Source organism: Rhyacophila brunnea, unplaced genomic scaffold (genome assembly GCF_057557595.1).
Source record: "Rhyacophila brunnea isolate RB1 unplaced genomic scaffold, BYU_Rbru_1.0 scaffold_22, whole genome shotgun sequence".
Taxonomy (NCBI): Eukaryota; Metazoa; Arthropoda; class Insecta; order Trichoptera; family Rhyacophilidae; genus Rhyacophila; species Rhyacophila brunnea.
The window spans coordinates 34,206,586-34,232,330 of record NW_028232882.1 but is presented as its reverse complement, the minus strand read 5'-3'; the positions used below and the strand labels follow the sequence as shown (position 1 = coordinate 34,232,330).

Below are 25,745 nucleotides of genomic sequence, written 5' to 3'. Positions count from 1 at the left end.
ATGGAACACTTGCCTTTGTTACAAAGAGCGATTCAATACAGCGCCATTCGGAGAAACATTATCGAAATCTAAAACGAAATACGGAAGTGCGTTGGGGCGAAGACTCTCAAACTAAGGGGGTAGGTATTTTTTAGTTATGATTCACCATTACCAGAGCTATATGCACTGCGAATCTTAGCCGCCACCGATATAGAATGATCACTTCAGGCACATAATATTATGTAAGTAGTTACAATGGGTGTTAGGTTAACTGTATATTCGTGGTGGAAAGACAGTATATTATTTAAAATCAAACACAATACGTAGATATATTCGACATAATTTAACAAATAATATGAGGATCGATTTCGCCCGTTTAACAATTGTCACGAAAAATAATTAAATATTGAATTCTAAAAAATAAATTCTATAGTTTTACCTACACAGAATTCATTAATATAAATGGTACTCTACAGTGATGACACTGACAATACGACTATAGACTTAGATCTTCAGAGAAATGGAAATTCGGAAGACCATACTCCCGAAATTACATCCTGGGAAGTAACCCATGCTTTAAATTACATGAAAAGTGGGAAAGCCCCCGGGGAAGACGGTTTAACGATAGATATCCTCAAAAAAGCAGGAAAGGATGCAAATGAAGTACTTGCACAATTGTTCACAGCCTGCATATGCAAAGAGGATGTCCCAGAGGTATGGAAAAATGCCAGCATTGTCATTCTTCACAAAAAAGGTGACAGAGAAGACCTAGCAAATTATCGTCCAATAAGTCTACTCCCTATTCTCTACAAGACGTTCACAAAAATTCTCTCAAACCGTCTGCAAAATGTACTAGACGAGAACCAACCGAGAGAACAAGCCGGATTTAGAGGAGGATACAGCACTATGGACCATATCCAAGTCGTCAGAGAAATCATAGAGCGGTACCAGGAATACAAACTGCCACTATGCATGGGTTTTATAGACTATGAGAAGGCGTTTGATTCGATAAAGAAATGTTCAATACTCGACGCACTCAGAAAACAAGGAATCCCTGGACGCTATATAAATATTTTCAATAATATATACAGTAGCGCAACAGCATCTGTAAATCTCCATAAACCATCGCGCAGATTTCCTATCAGCAAATGAGTCCGACAAGGTGATACAATCTCACCTAAACTATTTACAGCTACCCTTGAAGACTTATTCAGGCAACTTGACTGGAATGACAAAGGGATCCCCATAAATGGAGAATACCTGAGTCATCTGCGCTTTGCCGATGACATAGTAATTTTCTCGCAAGACTCAGAAGACCTCCAAAGCAGAATGCAGGAACTCGCTGAAGTAAGCAACAAAGTAGGTTTGAAAATAAATGTAACAAAGACGAAAGTCATGTTCAACTGCTTTGCAGGCCAAAAAGAGATCCTCATCAATGGCACTCAGCTCGAACAGGTGAAAAGCTACATCTATCTGGGACAACAAGTATCTATAGATGGATGTATATTTGATGAAATTGTTCGCAGAGTAAAGCTAGGCTGGAGTGCTTTTGGCCGCCTGAATAATGTCTTCAAAAGTGACCTTCCACTGTGCCTAAAGCGCAAAGTGTTCAACCAGTGTGTGCTTCCCGTGATGACATATGCGTGTGAAACATGGACCCTAAGTAAAAGAGAGATCCAGAAACTTAGAGTAGCACAACGTGGTATGGAGAGGTGCATGCTGGGCATAACGCGAAAGGACAAAAAGAGGAATGAGTGGATAAGGAAGCAGACAAGGGTTTGCGATGTAATAGAGTTTATTAAAAGCCTTAAATGGAGATGGGCTGGACACATAGCTCGAAGAAGAGACAATCGTTGGACAAATCTAGTCATCCAGTGGTATCCAAGAAGTACAAAACGTCCACAAGGTAGACCTAGAGGCCGCTGGATCGATGAAATGATAAAGTTCTGCGGAAGTACGTGGCAACGCAATGCACAGGACCGAGAGAAGTGGAAGCAACTTGAAGAGGCCTTCATCCAGCAGTGGATAGATTCAGGCTGATGATGATGATGATGATGAAATGGTAGGTAGTATTTTATAAAATCAATGATAATAATTAGAACATACATAACTTGAAAACACCTCAGATATGTTATACCCACTAGAAAAAATCATATTTGAAAAAAAATAAGAACCTCGACGGGATTTGAACCCGTATAACCATTGGCGTCGCGCCAATCTGTACATTAACCATTACCATAACCATTTTTTTTCAAATATGATTTTTTCTAGTGGGTATATTATATCTGAGGTGTTTTCAAGTTATGTATGTTCAATAAAATATGGAATGTTATATTCTCAAAAATCCTGTGAATTATTCGTTGAATAAAAGAAATAGTTTATTGATAATAATTAGAACTGAAAGTTATTAGGAATTCAACCAATCGAAAGTAACTAATATGTAACATCAATTAATAATACTTCAAACATTGAGACCAAACGGAACTGGAACCCGCATTCATCGCATTTACGAAAAAGGTATGCCGTATGACCTAAAAAGATTTAGTCCGGAAGACATTACAAAAGCAATATCTAGAAAAACCAAATGAAATTCTCGAGAACAAAAAAAAAAAATGAAGAAATCACAACGTAACTTAACCTACTCGAACACACGATACGATATATTATACGGACGGTACCCCGTAAGAAAAGCAGGTGTGCATATTTATTGCGTATTATCCCATGGGAGCCAGCAAACACACGCCGACAGCACTCCAAAAAATATCATTTAAACATCCCGATAATCGATTATAGGGAAGAATAATAATCGATTATGCATACGAACAGAAAAGATTGAGCACCGATCACCGATACACGAGCCTGACGTTGGCGGTATTTCAAACAGGAGTGAAATATTTCGCGCGTTCGGAAACAGATTTCCCCCAATGAGGGATTTTCCCGGCACAACACAACAGCAGCCCGCTGATAAAGATTTCCTCTTCCCGCCTCCCATACTCGCACCATACCGAGTGTTTATTTTCTTAGCGTCCCTTTGTGAGCGTTTTCACGTGTGTGCTAGGGACTACAATACCGGAAAACCGGATTTTGCAATAACAGAAGAGGCAGAATTTATTACCAAGATATTTTTTTTTTTTTTTTTTTTCGACCATGTCCGATCCTGATAGGATCATATGGGCCTCCACAGAGTGGAGGTTTGTATTGACAGAATTTGTTTTTTACGAGAAGCTTCACCTAATTTGGAAACATACAACTTACGCCGCACCCTTTCGCTTTATAATACGAGAGCTCTATCCGCTAAGCTGTAGACTTTAGACCCAAGAGCAAATTCCTTGCGAATTTTGTACAGTGCGTGTTTAAAATTCAACCAACATAATATAACTACCACTTTTGAAATTTAAATCAAGGTCGTTTCGTTCATCGTTTCCCTCCCTTATGCTTGTATATTGAATTTTATTTGGGAATTGTTACTAAACATCGTCTAATAATAAAGAAGTACAGAAAAGAGCGCACGCGATGGCTGATTGATAACGTATCAGTATTAGTGGGTCTCGGATTGGAATCCCGGATCTGGTAATTTTGCACGTTGTTTTTTTATTATGTGTGTGGACCCAGAGCACGAACCTTGAATAAGTGGTCAATACTCATTTCTGGTAAAACAAAAAAAAATCTGTTACAAAACTTCTTCATGAGGAGGCCAATATCCACATCGGATTGTAGACCCAATGAAAACAAAAAATATTAATATATAAACATAATAAATTGAACTGCCATGTGACGTAGCGTAGAAGAATTGATTAAGTTAGACAGCGTGAGTAGCATAGGAATGCTTTCAACCACCAGTTAATAATAGAAAATCAATTAAAAACTACTTTTCTCCAAATAACCGAATCCAATACGGTTTTTTGGCACAATTAAAACCGGTATTCCAATTTGAAATCCCTGCTCCACAAATAGTTACATGCGGGATTTCATTAAATTCCAAAGCATTTCCTTATAAATTATAAAGGTACCTACATTAACTAGGGAGCTGTAGAAAAGCGAAATATGCGCAGTGATTAACGATATTACTATAAGTATCATTAATAATTATTATACAAGAACGCACGTCGAAAGGAAATCAGACAAAAGGTAACTAAATTAAAACACTTGAGCTCGAGGTAATGAAATAATTTGGAGCGGGGGTATATTCGTTTACGTAGGTAAAGTATAAATAATTACCTACGTGAAAGTATTCCAATTTATATTAGGATTAATGTCACAGAATGGTTTGGCGCCATGACTGGAGTTAGACAGGGTTGCGACCTTGTTCCGTTTTTCTTCATCGACCTTTTCATACTACGAACGTCAATATTCATCTGACTGATGCTACATACCTGTCACACCAAATGTGGAGTACACTGGCTTATTTATCATGTCTGTCATTCAACTGACACTCTTCAGACCGAATAATTCATGTCGCTAAAAATCAATGTGAAGAAAAACGTTATAATGCACTAGCATCTGTCCCGATCCAGTTTCCCCTTTAATCAGCAACATACAGAACATGGGAATGGACATCATAGAAGATGGCACTTCACAAAGTTCACTTGCGAACCGAATGGGAATTATTGCAGCAACAATCAAGACAATGCAGAATAACTAGACCTCACAATTGTAGTTGGCCACAACCAAATTCCGCCTATTCAAAGCTTGCATTCTGGTAATAGCGAGTCATGGAACCCTCACAGAAACGTACTTGCTGTACTTTCAGAATATATACTAGCAGTGGTAACTGGCTGTCTAGTAAGTGACGAAGATATAAGAGAACGACCATGCAGCTACTCGCCCTACTTAAGATGAAAAGATGAGAGAATAAGAAGAATTTGAGGTTATCAGAATAATCAAAAGCCCAATATGACATGGGCCCGTTAATTGATACATAATGTTACCAAACGAAGATAACAGAGTGCTGCCTACAAAACAAATTTAGTCCCACCCAATCAGTATAAATACTTAGTGAAAAATTGTAATTTTTCCGAAAGTGCAAAAGTAATGCGTCTCTTAAAAACGAATGCTATCTGGCGTCATGTTTTCACCCTCTACCGATCGTCGCATCCCTGTCTCTGAGAGACGCGAAGCGTACTGCATTTGTTTGGAAGATTGTCTTCTCGAGAAGTATTACTTCATTCGAGAAAAGAAAAGTAATAGAAATTAATATTCTATCATTGACTGTTTAGAATGATAATTTGCTGCAACTTTCAATACGTAACATGTAAAAATAAACAATAGCCGTGCGGTCCAGTTCTGTGTTTTCACAATACAATAACCCGTGCTTTCAATCTTTTAAACCGCTGAGTGCCAGAGTGGTCGAGTTGACAATCGGTATGATGAAACGTCTAAAATTTAGTGAATCAGAAAGAAGATAAATTGCGGAAAAATCACAACTTCTATTACTTTTTAAAGCTGCAGTATTTTAGCAGCCCCGTTTACAGTTAAACCGCAATTTATTATAAACATATTACTATAGCAATGTTATCCGTACACAGGTGTCAAAATCCGCTCCGGTAAATGCGACCGTTTTACTGATAAATTTAAAATGGATTTACATTAGAGATTTTAGTTTACATCCGTCCAATAGGCACTATTCCGCACTGCTCCACATAATTAATGTTGTAGACCAGGCTCCCATAGACTTTACGTATACATAATATGTGGAACGCATTCTGACAATTGATATAGGTTCTAGAGGTCACAAAGATATTATATTATATCGATGTTGCCAGGAAATATTAATGGCCAATTTTTTTTTATTGAGGTAAGTAAAAAAAAACAACCAAAAATTGTTCTTCAATAAAAGTAAGACCGAAGCACGGATCGATTGGAAATGCGATAATTTTTACCATGCCATCAGCACGGTCGCAAAACGGTTCGTCCACTTTGGAAAATGAAAATAGTCGGTAGTACAATGTGTTCAAAATTCTCGATTCTTGGGATCATTCTTGGATTCGATGGCCTAATTTAGTAGTATGCGTATATAATCACTCAATTTGGTTTTTTATACTACATTTATAATTTTTTTTTTTTAATAAATATAAATTATATAAATATGGCACTAAAATTGTTAACCCAGAAACAATGTAGGTTGCATGTATAGGTAAGTGAGTAAGCAATAGAATAGAATTTCCAACCGATCGGTCCTTCGGTATTACTTTTATTTATTATCTTTATTGAAGAAAATTGGTTGCTTTTTATTATTACCTCAATAAAAAAATGACCAATAATATTTCCTGGCAACATCGATATTATATATCTTTGTCACCGCTAGAACCTATATCAATTGTCAGAATGCGTTCCGCATATGATGTATACGAAAAGTCTATGGGAGCCTGGACTATTGGTAACAATGCGGATATTTCGAAAGCCATGCAGTGGCTATATAATGACGCTCAATATAATGAAGATATTAAGTTTAACGCTGACACAAAACAGGGCCAAGGGGTCAATCAAATTTGATAAAGAAGACATAATAAACGTGTAACATTAATTTATTACTTCTGAGGGTCGCCCACGCCTAAATTCCACTATGCGGCTTAAAGCACGATGGGTACTTTCAGTTTCAAGACTGCTTTATTTCTCATAATCCATTCATGATGACTTTATAGTTCGGTAGTCTAGCGCAAGCATTAAAGCACTGAATTCGCTTCAATGCATTGGAACAGCGTTCAGACGTACTTACAAGGATCTGGATTTAGTGACTCTTTTTACTTATGTAATTAATATACACTGTTATAGAACATCCGTATCCTACAAACATACAAACACCGAATTCGACGCCGTAAACGAATCAATCGTGCCGTCGAAAAGGGCATATTATGTCATGGCCAAGGTAACTGGCGTGAATCTATTGTTACCCCATGGCTGTGTTAGGGTGAAATTAGCAAGTAATATTAATTAAGTACCATCTGCTGTGTGAAGGTTGATTTGATCATCAAATCAATCTCCACCTTTGAATAACAAGACCGTGTGTGCTCTGACCAAACCATATTCTTAAAACTTCCTTTACAATGATACTCACAGAGTAATAATATTATGAGAGTGGGTATTGTTCGGAAAAATGAAGCGGTGTTTTTTTGCGAATAACGCACAGTAGAACCTCAATTTTAGTGTTATTAACTTAACTATGAAACGTTATACCATCATGTTGCTTTTCAGTACGGCTACCAAATTTAAACACAACATAGTCAACTATATTTTATACTAAACTAACTAAAAATAATTACCACTATTTTATATTTAAAACAAAAACAATAAATTTCAGTAACACGTGCTCGCAGTTTTCAAATGAATGTAGTCATTTAAATCAATGTTTACCGGCGACGCGTACAAAAAATATTTAATTCAGCCGTATAAATTATATCTTACTCTAACTCATATTGCGGAGATATAAGCGTGCCGAATGCTTTCTCACTCGCACTTATGGTTCGTTTTGTTCAGCCCTTGATGTCGTTTTCTGTCCGAACCTCTTTTTCCTGTTTTTGGGGTGTGTTACTTTTAACCAAGCAATTAAGTCTATTTTTCTGCGTTTTGCGGTACTTATGTAATATATAGCTTTAAGTGCATTTTTATTCACTGCAATACCGGGTCGTTTCTTATATTAATCTTTTCACGATATTTTAAGCATACGTATTCATAAAAAAACTGGATCCTTTTTCATGATACCTCGTTCATAGTCTGTATTTTCACAATCTATATACATCTTACATCCGTACAGGAGAGCTGAGAAAACTCAACATTGTAGGTACCTACTTGTTACATATACGGCGATCGGAGGATCATCCTACAAACATTATTAATTAACAATAAAATCTCGCTACCTTTCTTTGGGTCCATGTTGAATTTCTTTCTGCCGATGGTCATCTGTTTGGGTTTGTTATTCTGCTTTCCTTCGTCCGTCCCTTCCAGACCTTCCATCTCCGCGACCACCTCGCCGAGTTCATCTTTCAGTTGCTGGAAAAAAGAGAAAAAACCAATTGTTATTTTTGTAACATAAGACAGAAATATGGATTCGGCTACATATTTTTTCGACACAATAGGTACATTGTTAATTTATTACACTAGTCGGAAGTCCGCCGATCTAAATATGAATGAATGGAGAAAGTAGAATACCTATCTATTTTTTTTATACCATTATCAATTGTTGTGAATTTGATAAAGGCGTGAAAGGTGAGATAGAAACCTATTTATAGGTAATGTAAGAATCCGACTAAATGACCACCGCATTTCCCACAAGACTATAATAAAATTATGACAATGAATGAGACATAAGAAAAAATGGCTATGCTAAATCCAATTCATTCTTCTTTTCGTTGCAAATGTATTCTTTAATTTAAAGTTTAGATTTATAAGAGTCCTATTTTGCCCCATAACCAAGACCCAAAACTCATGAGACAGAGAACAAAGTTCATATCAAGCATTAAAAATGTTTAAGTTTTTTTCTTGTAGCGTTAATTTAATTTTGTGATGTCGGTGATAATGCAACCACTCATGTCGCAGTTCAAGCCACTGAACACCTGAATACAAATTGGACATAGTTAGTTAGGACAGAAAGTAGCCAGTCCACAAAAAAATTAAAAAAAAATGAGATATGATATAGATCAGATGCGACAAGGTTTTCTCTACGTTCTGCTGAAAATAGCCATGCCGCAAACAAAAAATACTATTTAAAATTTTACATTTTTAATAAATTGCTAAAGTGCCATTATCTTAGCTCGACATTATTGTGGACTAGCTACATTCTGCATAACTACGTTCAATTAAGGTTGAGTGGTGATTACGCATTGATTTACTAATAATTTAAATAATCATGACTGTAATGGTAAAGTCTTATTGAAATTGGTTATCTGGACCGCTTCATCCATTTTAAATATGTTAATTAGTATTATATTCTTCAATCCTTTGGTCAAATTAATATCTTCAAGAACAAGCAACCTCCACCCAACTCCATTTGGGAAACGCTGCTCTAGTATTAAAATTTAACAATAACATTGCAATGAATTACCAGTGTTGTCGAGTGTTGATATAAAATATTGTTTAATTAACTATTTCTCTTTTATTCAACGAATAATTCACAAGAGTTAAGAATGTACCATTTTAATTATGTATGTTCAATAATTAGAATGGTACATTCTTAAATCTTGTGAATTATTCGTTGAATAAAAGAAATAGTTAATTAAAAATTATTAGCAAGTTCAAGTAGGTTAAAACGTGAAAATATTGGTGAAAGCCGTGACGTCGGTTAGTAATTAAAGTAGTAGGTACCTACCTACTTTGATTTAATAAGCAAAAACCGATTACCAAAGTAGCTTAATTTTGAAGAGCGCTGATGAGCAGGTATTAAGAAGGCCAATAGTTAAAATTTGTCGCAATTAGATCGTCGCCTTGCAGCATAGAGGATAATGCGCGGACGGGGCGTAAACCCAAGGATGCTGGTACGATTCCAGCCGGGTGGCTTACTTTTTTCAAAAAGATTTTTTCTATTGGTTATAATATATTTTTTAGAAGTGTTTATCAAAATTATGTAGGTACCTATGTAAAATATTTTTTATTAACAAAGTCGCCTATGCGTTTAATATAATTTGGTAGTTATCGCAATGACACACAAATACTTTGGCGTTCAAAGTCTTTAATAATCTGTACATACTTCGATCATATTTTTTCGTAGAATATTACATGTCATCTAGTTCTAGTTGATACTATGGAAGTAGTTAAGGAAATTGTATAGAGCATGAAGCCTTTGTATTTAAAGCCATTAAGCAAATTAAATCATTTTTAACGCTATTAAATCTTAATATAATTTAAAAAAATAAAATTGAATTGTCAACTCTTATATTGTATTATTCAGAAATAAAATGAATTTAAAAAAAGAAATTACCCATCGATTAAAAATTTTCAAGAAAATTATCATTCATATTATGATTATTTGAGTTTCATTCCTTCGTAATTAATAACAAAGAATTAACTACCTATTAAAAAGGGTCTAATTTTGACGGTGAAAACGAAGTCTGACAGATCACAATAATATATTGGAGTTTAGGTTTGCGAAAACGTTCTGTTAAAAAAAATATACAAGTTAGGCTATCTGCACCCCATTTAAATTTACACACAACATTTTTTTTTTATTATACATTTTCTTTACCACCAACTTATATGATAAATATACAACTGGAAGCGGTTAACCTGTTAACACAAGAGATTTTTTAGTGACTGTCAGTGAGATTTTGTCGTTTTTATTAGTAGTAATATTATATTATTATTATCCTCTTAGTTGCCCTAAGTAACTGACAAATGAGCAATATTTTTTTTGGATCCCTATAGCATACCTCTTTCCAAAAATCGCCCTTCGACACCGATAAAGAGTTTATTTTATCACTTATAAAATCCGTACACAGACACAAGCACTTGAATAAAATCATTGTCGTTCACGCACTCGCAAATAAAATGTAATATAATTATTTTCGTTACACAAACAACAATTTTAACTTATTCACAGGATTTACTCGTTCAAATACGTGTTTTTGTCACTAATAATTAATTAATACTGAATGCTAAATCGTTATAATATAAAACAAACAAGGAGGTCCGTCACCCAGTTCGATTAATCACAAGTCACCACAATGCCAAACCGCACAAGTACGTAATTGTAATATATATAGTATAGCAGGCATGTCCAACTACAAGTAGGCTGTGTTTGACTATCCAGACATCCAGTATCAAAATTGGCAGTGAGCAATCACACCCTTTCGTTGCCATTCCTAAACTTGAACAAACGTATCATATTTTGCAAAGAACACTTGAGGCGTTACAAATTTAAACAACACAGTCTTGGATCAGCATAAAGAAATACTCGATTTCCAATTCGTCGTGAATAATGTAAATTTTGGTCATCAACTATCCCTAAGGCATAAAGCCCATTGACGCAGCGAGTGGGGCGCTCGCGCAAAATTTCTACAAGTGGCGCGTAAATCGTCGAAAATAAAACGTAATCAAATACGCCAGCGCACATTGGATTTGACGACGCCTTGTGCCCTAAGTAATACTGTGCAAATAGCTTAAGGCCATACATCAGCTGAGGCATGGTCTAAAACGATCATGACTACGCGACGCGAAGATTGTGCAAATGACGCGTGTAGAACAAAACATAATTTGTCATAAAAAGGTTTCACCCCGGGTCGCGGGTGAAAATGACGCATGCCAAACGAAATATAATTTGTCATAATATAAATCCAACATGCGTCCATTTAATGTTATGTTTATTGTTCTATTACTAATAATAATAATATATTCATTGACATGTTTACTTTTTCGAGTACATGCATAACGTTTTTTAGTCATCTTTACACGATATAAGAATTAATTCCCTCGTTGCCATCACAAAACAAATTGACGTGTTCACAGCTAGACTTCCGCTCTCCGATTGCCAGCCAGTCCGAAATTTCGTCGCACCTATAGTTGAAAATTATTTGCCGTTTCACTGAAGTACCTTCTTAACTATCCAGCAGTGGCGAAGGGTGGAGGTAGGCTGTTAAGATCCACAATTAATAGTGCACATTAAACTTTATCAGTCATACGTGTTTGTTTTCATTGAGCTAAGACTACAATAGATGGCTTTGCTTAGTTTTTAAAATTCAAATAAACCCTGCGAAAATCAAGCCATAATAGATAATAGTAAAAAAAATGTTCGTTTGTCTTTCAGATATTGTATAGATACAAGATTTTTTTTATCGAGTGTAGTTTGGTATAAGCAAGGCTTAATGAATTAAAAAAAAAAACTAACCAACAACACCTGTAATATGTACCTACATATTCTTAATTCAACGAAAGAAATATGTATGAATGAAAGTGTGCACTATTTTGTTGAATCGTCCATAGCATACCAAAAAAAAAATTGATTTGGTTTAGGCAGGGTTTAATTGATTATTAAAAACTAAACAATACCATCTGTAAATCGTCTTTCTCTCACTTACGTAGCAGGCCGTGAATAATGCAATACGAATCAAGTGATACGACCAGGTCACCCAGATTTTATCATTGTTAACAATTTGAAAACGACTTTCACATAAGTTACTTAAGGAAATAAAAATAAGAATAGTTAATGTTTCTCATTTGGAAGCTCAATCGAATCATATTATGTACTTACATGTCGATTGAATTAGGGATTGCAATACCGAATGAAAATAACAATACCGGTATTTCTGAATTTCCTATTGATACCGGTATTTGTAAAATAATTGGAAAAACAGAAGTATCTACCAATAAATATACTATCTATATGTAAAAATTTCTTCAAAATATTATAATTTTATAGCAAGGACGATGAAGGACCGCGAAAGTAAACCAGACATCGCGTAATCCGAATGATAGTCCTGTTAAGCCTGTTAATTAATACATTTTATTTCCACTGTGAATACCGAATATATCGGTATTATCTGATTTTTAAAACCGGTATTTCGGTATCAAAAAATACTAGGATACCTACCGGTTTGAAATAGAGGTATTGCAATCCCTAGTTTGAATGTATACCTATGATTTTTATATGGTACGACTTAATTCCTTTGGACCTATCCTATGTTGCGATCGATGCTTTGGATAGGCCTGATGTAGGTATTGGCATCCCAGGAATTTAATGACAGTTTTCCCTGTTATTATTCGTGAAACATATTTTTTTTACGAAAAAATGTGCGATATATTAGGACCAAGGTAAGTAAGAGTACATGTTCAGTGTACGTGCAAACATCCATGACCCTGATGCACAGAATGACGACTTTATGCAAAAATAACTACTTATGAAAACTATGCATAGATGACTGTTATAGAAAAATAAACACTAGATGGCAACGGAAAATTACAATAATTTTCCGTGAATTATTAAAATATTTTAAATTGACACACGACAATTTTGATTGATAAATGTGTGAATACTGCACAATATAATATAATAAATAAACAGGTAATATTATAAACATTCAGTCAATACACGCACCGGGGTTATAGTACCTACATAGTGTCATTCACCATCCGAACGTTATTTTTTGACGTACCTATGTAATATAACAAAATATTTACTATTGAAATTGTGTCAGTTGACGCATATGCCTACAATAAATAAAAAACCTAATTCCGTAATAATTCCATAGTTTGAATACTATACTTATAATCTGGCGGCATAAGCTCGGAAAATCAATCATAATATATAATATGGGTAATTTTTTTAAGATATTGATATTGAGCTATTAAAATTTCCCCAGCGCATCTATTCTGCACACAAGACTGCTTTCGGCCTTTATGGCAGCTAACCGGGGTAGGAAAGTATCGAAATATTAACACTTATTATTAACTGTCTATCTCATTCTAAAATTTATCACAGCGAGAGGTGCTGTTAAAACATAGCACTTATTGTAACAATTACAATATTATTATTACTTATATATTTATTACCTATACTTGTGATACTTTCCTACCCTAGATAGCGGCCGAAAGCAGTCTTGTGCATAGAATAGATGCGCTGGATCCACTGAATTACACAATTAAAAATTAATATAATCATTGTCTGATTTAATTGATGTCCAGTGTTGACGAGTTTTTTTATGATGCTTGCTGAATACTTGACATTTTGCACTTGGAAGCCCATAAAATACCAAGATGGTGGCCAATTTTTTTATTTTCTATCATTACCGTATGATATCTCCGCAAATATAAAATTAGATTATATTTTAAGCGTAGTCTTCAATCAAGGTGTTCTACCAGTGCTCACGTATACGTATGAAACATGGAAGAGAAATCCAAAAATTACGAGTAGCGCAACGTGACATGGAAAGCTGCATGTTGGGCATAGCCCGGAAAGACTGCAAATGGAACCGATGGATAAAGAAGCAAGAAAAGAGTATGCCATGTGATAGTGGTTGCTAAGCAGATGAAATAGCAATGAGCTGAAGATGTCGCTCGGAGAGTGGACAAATTCCACCATACAGTGGTACCCATACACTCGCTGGATAGATGAACTCATAAAGCTCTGTGGATGTACATGGTAGCGAAGAACTAGAAAACGATAACAGTGAATGGATCTATTGGTGGTTTTCATCCAACAGGTTTTCATCCAACCGCCGACTACCTCTCAGTTTGGGTTTGTCAAATAGACGCATAGAATCACACTGCGATCCCCCATTGGCCAAGTCGGAAGCAAAACAATATATCACATTACTGCGTATGGTGCATTCATTGTCTCACCCCCAAACGTTAATATGAAAATAAGCGAAAACGGCAAAGCGTTTCCGCCAAGCTACGAAGTCATAAAACCTAATAAAATATTTAATACTCCCAAAACAGTTAATGCAATTCCAATGTCTACTAAATTATTGCCATAATCTTGACATCGCATTGCGCTTTCGCCAAAAATACTACGCCAGTCGCACATACATATTCCCTCAACAGTAAGAACGTAGTATAGTAACTTTATGTCACGTGCAAGTCTGTGGAGACAGAGGTGGGGGAGAATAAACCACGTGCGGAAGGGTCAAAATAAGAGATGTTCCACTTCCACATTGAAGAAATATCTACGTATTGACATTTTGGTACCTTAATGATGGCCGCGTGGCTTAAGCGGCGGTCTATAGTGTCGAGGGTCCCAGGTTCGAATCCTGGGTCTGGCAAGTACACACATTGTTTTTCGATTTGTGTATGAGTCAGAGTATGGACCTAATAGGTTGAGCAAGTGGCTGACATCCATTTCTCGTAAAAATAAAATCTGTTAATACAAACTTCCACTCTGTGGGGGCCCATATGATCCTATTAGGATCGGACATGGTCGAAAGAAAAGAAGAAAAACAATAACATAGATGTATAAGGTGAATACGTTAAATGAGTAAATATGAATAAGTACCTACACCGCTTGCGCATCAGTTGACGTTTTACTTACTGTTATTTGCGATTCTAAATGATTGTTTTCATTGTATAAATATCCTTTTGTAGAACACAAATCCATGACGATTTTATCTCAGTGCTTCACGGGCAAATATATTTCAGAGCATAGACAATCTTCAATGCGAATGACTTCCTACCCCTATCTTCATAAATTTAGACTCCAACTTTATCTGAGTTTTCCCTCTGAATTCTGAGACCATTTTTTTTTAATATTTTCTATTGCAAAATCAAAAATTTCTTTCCAGATTCGGGTGTATGCTTTTTTTAGATGTTCCAAACCGTCAATTAAATATTTTTCATTTAGTATCGCATTGGCGAGCTTTTTTATTTGGTCTCTGCCATTTTGCGACTCAGATCTTAGCGAAATCCTGGACAGGGACTTCTATTACGAGATATGTACATACTTACTTTATATCGTACATATTTATAATACACGGTGGGGAAATATATCGTAGTACATACATAAAATGGACGACATCAATTATGTCGGCTTTCATCGGCCATATTTACACAATGACTTTTGGTTGAGACTATTTGAGAAAAGTTGAGGAAAGTCTCATTAATGAGAATGAGATAGTTTCTTTGGCTTCGGAGATTTTTTTTTCTTCACTAGAAGAGATTTAAACGTTCCTGAGATACGAAAAGTTACTGGCAAACATATTACCTTAAATAAAAATGTGATATCTCAGAAAATTTTCGATATTTCAAGAAATTAATCTTGAATTCTCGATAATGAAATATTATAATTTTCGCAAATATTCGCCGTTTAGAAAGCGCTTCAGGTATAAACTACTAGTTAATCCAGTAGCAATTAGATAGGACGCACATGGCGTAGTTAGTAGAGCACATGGGCGCGAATTCCAGGTGTCGCGGGTTTGAACCCTGCCGGGCGTCGTATTTTTTTCAAAAAGATTTTTCTATTGATTATATTTTGGCTATGGTTTTTTTTAATTATGTATGTTCAATAAAAGAATGTTCCGTTTTTAAATCTTGTGAATTCGAGAATCGAAGAAAGTTTAAAAATCGCACGCCCTTATTCTGGTTGTCGTTACCAAATTTCACACCGATTTTCAATTGCTTACGATATAAGGGATATAGAAAAATACCGACAGATAATTCCGTCCCTTTGACCGCATGTGGACATCTCTAGACGTGAACGGAGCGAACATGCGGCGCGGCGCGTACGGTCATAAAACGAGAGTGGCGCGCGAACGGATGAATCCTCACGACGGCACCGACGCCTAATGACGTCGGCGGTCGTCGATCCTCTACATCACGTTGCAGCCACAGTGAAAAAAAATGCATTCATATTGTCAGCACGCGCGGCGGCATGTCCGGGAAATTAAGCGAGATTGAAAATTCCTACCGGATACGCGTGAAAATGTTCTGAATGACAATTTCTGTATTATCGCTAAACTAGACCCATGAATATGATATAAATTTTTCAGTAGGTGTACGATTTTACATACCTATATAATCTTACCATCGTATAATTCATCATCGATGTCTTATTGCTGTAGTCGTGATCGATTGACTAAAGCAGAGCCGGTTTGATTTAATTTGAAATTCTTGTTGCGAAAACAAAATATAATGTAAGTATCTTCGATTTCCGACATTGTTTGAGATACCTAAAAAAGGGTCAACCGTCTTTCAAACCTCCTTGCAAACAGAACACGAACATGCATTCCATTCAAAATATAACTTATCCAGGCTAGTTTTTTTCCGAGGCGAGAGAATGTATTATCGACATCTTTCAATAAGAAAATAAAAATCATTTCCATAACAGCGTATATTGTATAATTATCATAATAATATGAATGTGCTTTGTCAAATGTGTAATTAATTAAGTAGTTCCATAATAAAACTATTTGTTTAAAAATAAAGTGCCGGTTGTCAATAATTACCTACCCATCGATTCGCAATTGAGTCCACTTTCCTCCCGTTCTCCGCAAAGTATCTAAATCGTATTTTCTCAACGAGTTTCGAGTACAAAAAGGAATGTGACACTTTTGTAATTACAAAACACACAATATTCGTTCGAAAGACTGCCCATAAAGAAGAAGGACTAATTATTATCATATAAATGAAATTTAATAAATTTAATAACCAATCCTGACAATCCTACAAAAAAAAATAATATATTGGTTATTAATTTGTCTTTATTAGGTACATTCAGAATTTCAGTTTTTTTAAAACATAATAATGTTATAAAATATTTTCGTTTAGACGGCCTCCGCCTTCGTTAATGAAATACCTTGTTAGGTTAAGTTTCGAGGGTACCTTACACACTGTCTGTTTCATTGAATTTTCCATCGATTTAGAATAACTCGTGTTTTTTTATATTAATTTCTTAATTCCTGAACCAACCTGAAACACAGTTATAGGTACTACTCTAATTCCTTGACCATCTTGAACACATATTTTTTTATTTTAAATTAAAGTTAATGCCAATTATTCTGGATAATAAATAAATATCAAGACACGTATGACGCTTAATCACTAAGGATTGAATATATAAAACCTCCATTTGCGTATAAGCAAGAAGCTTTCGTTAGCATATAAGGATTAAAAGACATACAGAGGTACAATTCGTAATAAATTGACGCAAACTGGTGGTTCTTGCTTGATTTAAATGTCATCCATTTGTAATCAAGCAAGACCTATATTGATTTGCAACGCAGTGTGCCTCAGTCTTAATGTCCACTCATTTGGTACAGTTTTCCTTTTAGATATGAAACATATAGTTAAGTTAAAAGTTAAGTTATGGATATTATATTTAAAAATAAATCATACTTACATGCTTACCGCAAAACTTATTACAAAACGAGGACAGTAATCGATTAAGTAAATGCTATCGTAATGTAATGATAAATAGAATAAGGATGTGGGACTTGTGGTTTAAAAGAGTGGAAAAATCACACATTTCAATTATAATAAGTAATAACTATATAAACCAATAAATAATTACCTATTACATTATATATTTACGACGAGTAAGTTCTAATATAAAATAGCGTGTGCATAAACAACTACATATTATGTACTACTTGTATTGAAATAGATTATTGGGTTTTACATAAATTCTAATAGCTTTAGGTCACCATTTAAAAATCTAGAAATAAATTTAATATTTAAATGAGACAGTGAAATCTATTGAGAAGGTATAATACTCCGTTTACACGTGCATGGATTCACTGCTGACAGTAAGTATTATCGCGGCCATAACAAGAAAATGTACGTATAAACATATTGTATTATCCTGCAGTTGCAAGATTGCATGCATGAATCAAAAAAAGTTCGGAGGCTTCTGAATTTTCATGCGACAGTTGGGATTTTTTCGATCTGCGCCTGCGCAGTAGAACGATAGTGGCGAACCTCCCGGCAAAAAAACAAACTATACCGCGGACTCGTTTTGAGGTTAACCGATTTTTACGACCTGTCAAATAGTACCATAAAATGACAACATCGCGTCTCGCTTACTCTTGAAGTCACGATCGTGTGAAATACACACTATTGCTGCCAGTAAATCCATGCACGTGTAGAGGCGCTATTATGCTTGAAATTATTTGAGTGCAAAATTGCAGTTAGGGATTGAAATCCAGTACACAATATTCACACCCGGGAGTGGTGAAAACGTAAGATTTTTTGCCAACAAAATACAGTATTTTCAATATAAATATTAATGTTACCCAATGAAAAAATTCCAAATGAATATTACACGTTTATGGATAGTTTCAATCTCAGATAATTTAAAGATAGTATTTTTAAAGAAGTATTTCTTAAAACAATCTGGTATTAATTGGTCACTATTGTTTTAACGATAGGGTATTTTATAAATAAATAGTTGCATCACCAGTTATATTATGCCTTTAGTTTACAAAAATAGAAAAATTCACACTAAAAACATATTTGCATTGTTTTTAATTTGTACTCATTGATTTGGTTTTCACTGATTGACTTCAATTGTTTTGATTTTTACTTTGATTGTTGTTGTTTGTCCAGTTTTGACACTTCGGTTAGATGTTTTGATTTGGTGCGGACAGGGATCTCAGAAATAATGGGAACTGAAATACCTAACGGGTGTAGAAGCAAACAACCGATCTCGAGCGTGGAAGAATACGGGATAAAAATACGTCATACGTCAAATACTGACAATTGCTCTCAGTTTATGCATTGACGCTCATTTAATATTGGTGTATTGAAGGTTACAACACACACTATTGCACGTCTATAATGCGTGGATCATTTTCGTAGGACACTCACATATTCAAAACCCTACGTCAAAATGTAGTGTATGGAATATAGCCTATCGGAATTATATTTTTATTATTCTGTTCTGTGGGCGCGGATAACATTTTGTGATGGCTAATGCATTGAGTGATCCATGTGCGAAAGATGATGGTTGAAAAACCTGATGTTATCTGTAACCTATTTATTGGTGTTGTAAGAGAAATACATACATGTGAATGGGTTCACACAGCTAGACACGTAGAATTGGTTAGGTTATTTCGTTTATTAATTTACTAAGAAATTAGATCGCTGAAAAGTTATAATTGCAGTCTGTCCGGACTATATCCACTATGTAGAGTTTTAGGAAATGTCGATGAATTTGATATTAAGTATATCGTCAATTTAACTCTGCACTATACAGTTGGCCAACACAATGTTTTAACTTGCTGAAGACATAAATAAGATTGTGTAATCTGGGAAGCTAACGTTTTAAAAGTTACACTTGCAAAACGTACTAAATTTAGTCCTTTCGACTGGAACACGCGACAAATAAATTCGCTTGTTTTCTGGCAAGCTAATGCGTCTTTCGGAACACAAACACAACACCGCAGAAAATGGCCGTGCTTTAGTTAGAGGGTTTTCGTATATTTAACTCGTTAAGGACTCTAAAGGTTAAAGGCTCTATCGACGTGGTGAACAAACTTTCGCCAACGGATATCTGGTGGATGTTCGTTTATGAAATTCTAAATTTATCACAACGCAATAAGCATAGTAACATGTTCATCCATTTCGATTAGAGCTGGTGATTTCTCGACTTTTTTCATCTCTCGAGATTACCGAGAAATCTCGAGTATTCGAGATTGGTATTTTGATTATTAGAATATTTATAGATTCCGTCTATTTTTTCTACTATGTGTGCGGATCATAATCCCATCCGAGCAGTAAATGTTGTACAAAAAAAAATTGCCGCAAATATTCACACATTTTTTCGCATAGATAAACGAACTCGTCAAATTATTATGCCGCGAGCCTTAACCTAACAAGAAAGAAATTGTCTTAATGTAAATTTATATTTAGTCTAGTTGTGCAAACTATGTATCTGACATCGCACACTACGTTCTACAACATTTCTGTGGAGACATACGGAGTTTGGAAACATTTATGAGCACAATTTTTAGTTAGGCTATAAGCTCTTTTGGCTTATTGAACATAATTGGTAACGTGATCAACTCATTATTGATTAATTTAATAAAACGCAAAAAAAAATAGTACTTGTTCCACTTTTATTATTTATTAAATTTGGACCGGTTTCGTCCGCCTCAAAGGGACATTTTCAACTAGCATTTGAAACCGGTCCAAATTTAATAAATAATAAAAGTAGATTAAGTAGATACTAAAAAAAATTGCGTTTTATTAAATTAATCAATAATACAATGCAGTTCCACCATGAATTGACAGTTAACACAATAAAAGAAATCAAGTGATCAACTCATGTCACAACTCGAAATAATCCAGTCTCACACTCAACATCGGGTCCGTTCCTTTAACGTTCTGGTTTCGAAACCGGAGATGGTGTAACCAACTCTCCTATAGTCAAGCCGTGCAACGAACCAGTAAACTTCGATAGTAGTGCTAGTTATTACTGCTCATACTTCGAATGCACTATGGTAAACTGTTTGTAGAAAATGATGATTGTTGTGTATTGAAATACATTGTAATAATAATTATAATATGCAATCGGAAATCTTCATTTGCATTGCATTCGAAGATAATGAATAATAATTATCACCACCATCCTAATTCGCAATTCAGTGCCACGGCTTAAATAATAGACGGCCTTGGGTGTAAACGTAACCAAACCAAAACCGAAAACATACAAAACGTTTTTCATTAAACGCTCTATCTATCTAGTAGATGTTGAGTTAGGGAAAGTTTCTACTTGTGATTTTGTACAACACACATTATGTTTGTTTAATCAACCCACATGTAATGATACCTAGATACCGTCAATTATGATTTCTTTCCGAAATTCCGCGTATCTATTGTGAATTCTAGCGTAAAGGCAATTATCTGCTCATCAATTTATCAGGGGCGCAGCGACGCAGAAGGGTTAAAGATGCGCTAACGATGCGAAACCGGGCATAGTGGGTTACGGCGTAAATAAATGAGTCACAAAACTCCGCTGAAATATTAACAGCGTGTTATCTTAGCAGGAAAAGAATTGTCGCTCGATTCGCTTCAATGCGCTATGCCTTTTAACACTCACGATTCCAACTGGAAAGAAATGAGACAATAGCGAATTACATGAACGGAAATGTCCTGATAGATAAAAACAATAAAAACCACTTAATTTAAACTAATCAACACTAGCGTACTTGATGGAATTTGAATTAAAATTCGAATTGATCCAAGTTTTGTAGTATTCCACGCGAATGGTTTTTTGTGCGACCCGGATTTCGCTTTTCTGCATTTTTAGGGACTATGCGCGCTCGCCAATGGTAAATACCTACACACCGATAAGGAATACAGTAAATTTTCGTTTATATAACAAATTACTTAATACATACAATAAATGCATATGAAATCTAAACACCAAGTAAATGAGCAAGAATAAAAACTAATGTTCGAAATTTGAAATGTTCGTAAAAACCCGTAGTAGATATGTCATTAGATTCACTATTAAGACATTTAATAATAGTATTATATTGTCATAACTAGGGCCCGGATTTATATGCTAGTGCATGTTTTGTTAGGGAGTATGTACAGCTATGAGAGTTGCACAGAAATCTGTTTTGAAAGACACAGAATCCAAAAATAAAATTTTATTGTGCTTGTGTGCATATTTGAGACGTTAGAGCATATTTGAGACATTATTTTAGAGCTTTTGAATGTATAATTTTAGTTTTTTTTAATTATTTTATCGAAATATAAGTAAGTTAGGAAGGAAGATAGTTTAGATGCACTTGCATTTTTAATGCCATCTCCGAGCTGTGGATTTATCAGTGGAAAAAGTGAAGTCAACTCGGGCACTATTATTTAAAGTTTGCCCAAGTGGAAGTTGAGAGGTAGTTTTCCGCATATAAACAAAATACTGACAAGATACTCGTACCTATGCGGAAAATTTTTATGCCAGAGCATAATATTGAAAAAAATGATGTAATTTTTTTTCGGGCAAAAACCAGAAAATAGTATTTAGGAATAGTTAAGTGTGTCGTTTTTGTTTTTTAAGTTATGTTTGGTTTACATTGCATTTATTATTCAATTATTTGTAGGTACTTGTGAAAAAATATTTTGAAAATTGTAATTGATTAACTTTATATTCTTTGTTTGTGTTTTTTGTTCTGATATCGTATTATGTTGAAAAATTATTAACTAGTTATTCGATTTTTTGTCAGTAATATTGGGTAAAGTGGGTATTTACAATTTTTTCCCACAAAAAATGTCAATTTTTAACTGCATATTTCTTCGGTTTTAATGCATATTTTATGGGTTTTTAAGTGCATACGTGCATGCATATAACCATGTTTTTTGTTGCATACAAATCCGGGCCCTAGTCATAACTCGTGAAAACCCTTCTTAAAGCCACAGTTGGTGCATTCAGTTTAAGAATTATGGATTTGTTTATTAACTCATTAGCTAATTTAATTAAATTCCGAACACTTTACCAAGTTCTATCGCTAATGAGCGGTAGGTACTACAAAAGCGATTTAAGCGCCACAAGTCTCATATGACAGAAGACGCGAGACGTGGCGATGGATCGAGGGAAGTGGCGCGATCTTGACTTTCCCATATGCTTCGATGCTGGTGTCAACAGGGCGAAATAAGTATACATAACAAACATTAACACGCATACCCACAGGTTGACAGACAAGATCACTGCACGACACTGGAGCATAATTCGTCCCTGTACAGGCCAATTGCCGTAACCCTCACTATTCACTAAAGTGACATTTTGATGATAACGGACTTATTGCATATTATTACACGAACTAGCCAAGTATCATACATCCCAAAAAATATTATTGCTATTACCCTATTACCCTATTTTTAAGCCATTTGTAACTTGACAAAAAATATTCCAGCCAAATGCTGTAACCCTCTCTAAACGTAAGCCACAGGGTACGTACAAAGTAAGCCACTCAATTTGTAATAAAATAATATATATAAAATTATAAAGAGATATTATATAAAATAATAAGTAAATCCAATGCCCACATTTTTGTTCACTTCCTGAACAATTTGATTCTATTTGAGGGTTACGCTACTTGGCCAGTACAGTGACGATATTGATAGTTCGTGTTTATGCGTTTGACTTATTCTGCTAACGTGTCCACTTTGATATTTTGTTTACAAAGCAGTGTCCGATAGTAAGTGAAAGCGTGTGACCGAAAGGGTGAACGTCGCCGAGTGCGGTGAATGAATGACTGCCGCCGGAGGGTCAACAGACGCGTTATCGCCGTGACTCACTCCGGCGACCGGTGACCGGAGTGGTTGACTGCTGACCAGCACCGGTATCGCAGGCCAAACAATGTATTCAATGGCCTGGCCATCAATCAGCAGACTACTCCCGGGAGCCTTGGGGGTTAAATCGTGAGATAGCGTTGCTTACACGGGGGTGATCTTGCAGTATATACACAAAAGAGAGCCAACTACTTGTGTATGCCGGTTAAATAATCGGGTAATTGATTAGAAGACTTTTGTAGTGAAGATTTAGGTATATAGTGGTGAATTTGTTTGTATAGGTAAGTAATAATGTAAATAATTTCACATGAGGCATTCAAAAACAGATATAAACCTCGAATGGCACTCATTGTCTCTTCAAAGTATCGAATGACTATCAAAAATAAACTTGGAAACTATTTGCTAGAAATTCACTATATTTGAGTCTGTAAATAATTACCTACATAATATGTACAATACCAGTTTCGAAGTAATTTATAAAATACACCTTATTACTAGGCTTAGGATTTTTAGGTGCTAAAAATGAATAATAGGTACCTAAAATATGTAGATATAATTGGAAAATATGTCATTAAAATTTCATAATTATGTGCTAAAAAACAAAAATAGGTGCTAAAAATTTAAGTAAAAATTACAATAAATCATATATATTTCAACAGTTTAATTTATTATTTATTTACAAACAGAAAACGCTTTATTACAATAAATAATAAAATAATGCTTCAAATTTTCAAAAGTGAATCTTTTAAGATTTGATCCTAGCAAATTTTTTATACAAGGGAAAACTTCTTTCCACTTCTACAGATGTTATTATTGCGTATGTAAATGAAACTATTTCTGAAGTAAAAAAAAATTGAAACATCTGAGCATTTGATTTGATTTTCCAAAATAGCTTTAATATTCTGCAGCGTTTTAAGTCCAGTATTTTTATTTAAAATACTATTTAATGTTGCACTTATTTTATTCCAATTGGTCTTGGCCATTTTCTTATTTTAGCAGCAGTATTGTTTAAAATATTAATTTGCTCCACTAGTGACTTTCTAGATGATTCTAACATTTCAATTGTGTTTACTAGTGTTATTGTATTAATTAATTTTGTGTTCATGTGAAAATATGTGCTTAAACCTAAAATATGTAAAAATAGGTGCTAACAAATAGGGCTTAAAGGTTTCAAAATTATCTGAAACAGATAAGATATTTTTGATATTTTGTTGTGGGGTCACTCAAAAAAAATATTTAAATACCCAAGAATCCTAAGCCTACTCGTTACAAAGACGGCATAAATATTTCAACAGTCTAGTTGAGGCAATAAGTACCTGCACAAAACATTTTTTTTATATAAGTAGAAAACAATATTTTTATTTTTATTCATGTTGAGTAATTTTTGGTAGAACGACATGTTATTAGAAATAACAAACACTTTCATGAGCGGAATAAGTACTATTAAGGTAAATGAATATGTATTTTTTTATTCATTCAATAATTCACAAGATTTCAGAATGAAACATTACTTATTGAATGAATATACACAATTCATTCAATATGGAAATAATTAAAACCGCCAAACACCAATATTTTTTTCTAATAATATCTAGGTATGTATGTTTCTGAGGAATGTACTCCTAATTTATTAAGGTAAATAATTAAGTTAATTTGATAGCAACGCAGACAAAGGAAAAAGCAGAAACGTAAATAAGAATAATTGAATAAGCGAGGAATATTTTCTGCGATTTATTTTTAAAAGCAATGTGGTTTATTGTTTTCAAGATAGTATGCGTTTTTTTATATGTAGTGAATACCAAGAGTGTACACTGCAGTATGGTTTGCAATTCCGCAATCCGGTATTCCGAATTCCGCCCGTTTTGTTGATCCCCATATTTCAGATAAGTAATTGATTTTTTTAAATCTGATATGTGAGAAAAATACATTATTACTTATTTTTCTGAACTATACAACGAAAATCTATCACGTAAATGATCGTTTAATCGATAAAGAAAATATACAGTCTCTCATTAAAAGAGCAAAATTTAAAAAAATAATTTGACTAGAACGGATAATCTAGTTAACTAATAAGTAGTAAATTTCGATATTTGTAGGTGTTTGATATAAAGAAAACTCCA

The 25,745-nt window shown here is 34.5% G+C and overlaps 1 protein-coding gene across 2 annotated transcripts in view; it reads right to left on the bottom strand.

Annotated features, from left to right (window-relative positions):
- step (cytohesin steppke) overlaps nt 1–25,745 on the bottom strand; it is a 341,111-nt gene that overhangs the window by 48,313 nt on the left and 267,053 nt on the right. For both annotated transcript variants that reach the window (XM_085949519.1, XM_085949518.1), the window contains exon 3: nt 7,833–7,965. In XM_085949519.1, the coding sequence (XP_085805645.1) occupies nt 7,833–7,965 (133 nt within the window). The remainder of the gene's footprint in view (nt 1–7,832; nt 7,966–25,745) is intronic.